This window comes from Vicia villosa, unplaced genomic scaffold (genome assembly GCF_029867415.1).
Source record: "Vicia villosa cultivar HV-30 ecotype Madison, WI unplaced genomic scaffold, Vvil1.0 scaffold8, whole genome shotgun sequence".
In the NCBI taxonomy this organism is placed as follows: Eukaryota; Viridiplantae; Streptophyta; class Magnoliopsida; order Fabales; family Fabaceae; genus Vicia; species Vicia villosa.
Window position 1 is genome coordinate 3,045,886 of NW_026706811.1, and position 5,148 is coordinate 3,051,033.

The following is a 5,148-nucleotide window of genomic DNA, read 5'->3' on the forward strand; positions in this document are numbered from 1 at the left end:
TAACTGGCTCAGGTTTAGTTGTGTTCTAGCATGTAGTTGATTGGCCATACAAAGATACCTCTTTGATACTTGTATGGACTTAGAACAGAAAACGCATCTCGAGAGCCACAAAGCTAAGAAAGCAATATGCTCTTCGTCCGAGACTACCTCATTGTTTTCGTCATGATATTGTTGAATGAACGCGGTGTAAGTAACTGTTGCTTCGTTAAAGTTGATAGTATCAGTATCCATGACATTGGGGTCAAAGGCTTCTCCGGTTGGTCGAAGCCCCGTGATAGCATCTATGTCGAAAAGAGTGGGGGTGACCATTCCACATGGAAGATGGAAAGTGTTATGGGAAGCATCCCAGAAATGAACTGATGTTACTAACATGGTTTGGTTGTATTCTAAACTAGTTTTGGATAATTGGATTAAGTCATAAATGCCCAGTTGTTTCCAGAAAGAAGCCTTGTGTTTCTCTACTCTTGCTAACCAGGCATAGTAAAATTCAGGGTCTTTTGTTAGGGGAATTGACCTAAAAACTTTCACGAAATTGGTTACATAGTTTAACCTAATTTTCTCTAGGGTTGAAGGGGTTACAGTCGAAGTATCTTCTGCACCATTAGGATCTGCTAAGATTGGACGGCCATCTTCATCTATCTTGTTCTTACTAACTAAAGGCCTAGTTTTATAGTAAGCAGGAAAGAAATTATTCAAAGCAGAATTACTTTCTCCTGGTAAAGGTCCCATGAAGGCATGAGTTTTTCCAGAGAGTTCAAAGGGAATGATTACTTGAGAAGCATAAATGGCGCGCACTTCTACAGTGTTTGGGTTTGGTATGTACTCTTGATCCCCCATCTGTGTAGATTTCTGAAGTTTCAAAGCTGGTTGAAGAACGTTTGAGGAGGACGCCATGAGTAAGTTTGATTTTGGAAATGGGTTTGAATATAGCCAGAAACGTTCTTTTCTGTGGAAAGAATGAGAAAATAGAGGTGAAAGTTATATGAAGGTAAGGGTTCAGGTATTTAAAGGTTTAACGGAAACCCTTTCAAATCTTTTGGGTAAAAGCCAAGAGACACGCGACAGACGTTGATTTAATCCAACGGCGGTCGAATAGTTGTTAGCTTTATTCCTAGTATATAGGAGTAATGATCATGAAGTAAGACCAGAACGTGGGGATGTAAGTTATGAGTAGACATCTTTGAAAATGACAAGACGTTTTGGAAACAGAGTCATAAATGATTTTGACGTCAGTCAATAGTCTCGGAACTCTAAAACGAAATCTTGTTATAACAAGAAACGCCTATTTCTCTTGTTTTTCGAAACAGGCATTTATTGAGGGCAATTTGTTAGCTGAAGATTTCGTTTGAGAAGAATGTCCTTTGAAGATTTGGAATTCAAAGGAAGATGGTTACTGATGATCATCTTTGAAGACAAAAATGGCTACTGATGGCCATGCTTCGAGAATGATGTTTAAGTTGGAACAAAGATAGTGAGCGCCGAAGCTAAATTCAAAAAGAATGGTCTTTGGGACTTAGGCATTTTTGCGAAATATGCGAAGTACTGAAGCTTAGCGTGTTTTCGTGGCATTCTCGATTCTAATTATGTTGCCACGCGTCGAAGGAAGATTCAGGCGGGATGATTTGAATTTCGAAGTAGTTTATGTAACCGCACGAAGACAGATGGCATCCCTGGATTTTCTGTGGGCAACGTGGCATTAGATTAGTGTAGGACCGTTAGGGTCGAAACTAGTATAAATAAGGGTCTTAATGTTAGGATTCCGTGTGTTCATTTTGTACAAATCACTCACATATTACTCAAGTATCAAGTGTTAAGAGAAAGAGTTCGCTGAGAAATGTACGTATGACACCAACACCATTTTAAATACATGTGTATTTTTCTTTATTCAAGTATCTTTCGATATTACTGCATTCTATTTACTTTATGTCATTTATACTCCCGCACTCTTTACTTTCATGTCATCTAATTTTCGAAGCATTTAACTTTTCTGCACTTTAAGATTCTTGCACTTTTACAGCTTTTTGTCTTATGTTTATTCTTTAACTTACTCTTCGCTGATGTTATATTTACGTGTATAACAAGGTGATTGCTAATCTTTATTTCCTTGATTAAGTATTTCTTATTTCGAGACACAACAATCATAGACATAATTCGAACTATCATGAATAACAACCTTTTTGACTATGTCCTAGGATCAATCTAGTCGATCCTGCGAGTAACCAAATCATATTTATTATAGTTTGGAAGACTAGCGGTTGTTTACCGGAAATCACCGTAAACAATTGCTCAATTTTTTATTAAGACTACTATTTGTCCAGGGTCTCTAAACACCCAGGACCAGCCCTGGTTAGAAATAAAAGAAATGTTGGTTTATAAAAGATGTGACTTATACCCAAAAATGTTTTAAAGTTATGGGTGAATTTGTGGTGTCAAAATCTCATAACCAAGAATGTTTGACTCATTAACACTTTTGAAACTCGCTCCTCAAACTTTCCCAACAAGTGGTATAAGAGCTGGAGAGCGAAGTGTGGGGGAGATAGTCTCGCTCCCCGGACTTCTCCAGGACTTCCCTAACAAGTGTGGTATCAGAACCTCTCCCCATACTTCCCTAACAAGTGTGGTATCAAAAACCTGGCTGGCGGCTCGGAAGCGTGGATGGCAGCCATGAATTAGTAAAGAATATTATGACACTATTTGTATGATACTTACTTTTAAAGAATTTGGAGATAGAGTTATTACTTACCCTAGTTTATCCATTTTGCAAAAAAAAAAAAAAAAAAGCTGTAACTTCAAATAATTGTGCTACAAAAGTAAGGTTTGGAAACATGTTCTAATATAGAGTTTAAAAAAGTTAAATATGATAAAGAATAAAAAAAAAATGAGATTACATAATAAAACTGCTTACAAACGTTCAACCTAATTAAATTGCAAATCAAATTCATAATTGGTTAACCGTCAATATATAACTGCTCACAAGAATATTTAACTGATGGGAATGTAAATTTCCACTATATATACAAACCAACGTTCAAATCCAATTTCATTTATTCACAACCATCACTATTGAATCAGTCACTCACATGTTCTTCATAAACAATCAATTATGGAACAAACTCAACCAGAAATTGGAATCAAAGTATACAATGCAACACCACCACCACAAGAGGCCGGTTGCGCCGTCACAACCCAGCCTTCTGATCCACCAGAACCCGGCAAGAAACGCCGCGCCATAATGGCAAAAGGTGTTCAAAAAACCCTCTCAAAAACTTCCCTACTCGGAAACTTCCTTCCAACCGGAACACTCATCACATTCGAAATGGTCCTTCCATCAATCTACAGAAATGGCCAATGCACTCACATTCACACCATCATGATCCATTTCCTCTTAATCATGTGTGCACTCTCTTGTTTCTTCTTTTACTTTACAGACAGTTTTCACGGGACGGACGGTAACATTTACTACGGATTCGTTACTCCGAAAGGGCTGTCGGTTTTTAAACCCGGACTCGCTGTTTCGGTTCCTAAAGATGACAAGTATAAAGTCGGGTTTCAAGATTTTGTGCATGCGGTTATGTCGGTTATGGTGTTCGTGGCGATTGCTTTTTCGGATTATAGGGTTACTAATTGTTTGTTTCCTGGACATGAAAGAGAGATGGATCAAATTATGGAGAGTTTTCCAATGATGGTTGGAATAGTTTGTAGCGGTTTGTTCCTTATTTTTCCTACTTCAAGACATGGAATTGGATGCATGTCTGCCTAATTTATCCGTATATATAGTTTTCATTTTTGTGCTTGTTTGTTTGCTTATCTTATCTCATGCATTTATGTCTAAACAATGTGAAGGCTTTGTAATTTCATATATAATAACATCTGATATCTTGGAACTATAGTCTAATCATTAAATATGTTATCTTGTTTTAGTTTTGGAGTGTTGTAATTGCGGTCATAGAGTTGCTACAATGCGCATTGCGGCTATTACGATGTGAATTTTAATCGGAATGTGTTTGAAATATACGTTTTAAAAATAGTTGATGTTAAGACTTTACAAAGGAATAGGAAGTAAATTGAGTTTTGGCTACTCAAACTTTGAGTTTTGTTGAAAAATTTTGTAAAAATATGGGTGAAGTTGTCTAATGCGTGGTATTCATGATTTTAATTTATAATCCAAATGGAGCTATGTTGCACGGACATCTTTGAAGAAAGACATATCTGTGTCCACGTCGAAATTGAACAGCTGCACGGCTGAATCGACACTTGTGATTACTTTAAATTTATTTATTGTTTCAAATTATTATCGGTGTCGATGTGTCAGTGTCGGAGTCGTATTCGGGGTGTCTCTGGTTCAGAATTGAAGTATGACGTGGTTGCGGAGGTTAACATATTAGCAATATTGCGGCCGCAAGTGTGACTATTGCAAGTTAAAACCATGGAACTAACATACTTGTATAAACCGAAATGAATTTTAAATTTAAAATCAGTTATTGTCAGTTAGTAAGAAAACCGTTAGTCAGTTATGCAACTGCTTAAACTAACTAACTAACTATCAAAATATAATAAAACCGTTAGTCAGTTAGCAATATTAATATATTTACCAACTTTCTTCCCTCCAACAAACCATCAACTTGTATCAGTGCTATTGTGATTGACTGAGTGAGAAACAGCTATGGATCCTGTTGGCGCAACATCGGGGGAGGGTCGAGTCGGGAGCATTGTTTATAATTCCGGGACATTCCTTTGAGCAACACACCTTTGTGGGAGAGACACCACTTCTCCACCTAAAACCTTAAGGTGATAGGTGTGTGGGTTCTCTCACTTATAAAGTGTTAATTCTTCCCTTTTCTAACCAATGTGGGACTTCTTCCTCACACTTGATTCTCAACACTCCCCCTCAAGTGTGAGTCCACAATGCTCCCCCTCATGTGGAAGCTCTCTCTTCCACATACACTTGTATCCGTTGACTTCAACTACATGTATCTGTTGATTCTCTTCAACTACATGTATCCGTTGATTTTCAACTACAAGTTTTTTAGCCGGTCCCTTTTTCTTGAACCAAAGGCTCATGATACCATTATTGGCGCAACATCGGGGGAGGGTCGAGTCGGGAGCATTATTTATAATTCCGGGACATTCCTTTGAGCAACACACCTT

General features: G+C 37.6%; 1 protein-coding gene across 1 annotated transcript; it reads left to right on the top strand.

Moving 5' to 3' along the window:
* The first annotated feature begins 3,066 nt into the window (after window positions 1-3,066).
* Window positions 3,067-3,768, top strand: LOC131643212 (protein DMP9-like). Its single transcript, XM_058913366.1, has one exon. The coding sequence runs from the start codon at window positions 3,104-3,106 to the stop codon at window positions 3,758-3,760; it is 657 nt and encodes a 218-aa protein (XP_058769349.1). The 5' UTR covers window positions 3,067-3,103; the 3' UTR covers window positions 3,761-3,768.
* The last annotated feature ends 1,380 nt before the right edge of the window (window positions 3,769-5,148 follow it).

Bases quoted from the DNA above. Each gene is read 5' to 3' on its own strand.
- LOC131643212 (XM_058913366.1), top strand. From the start codon at position 3,104: ATGGAACAAACTCAACCAGAAATTGGAATCAAAGTATACAATGCAACA.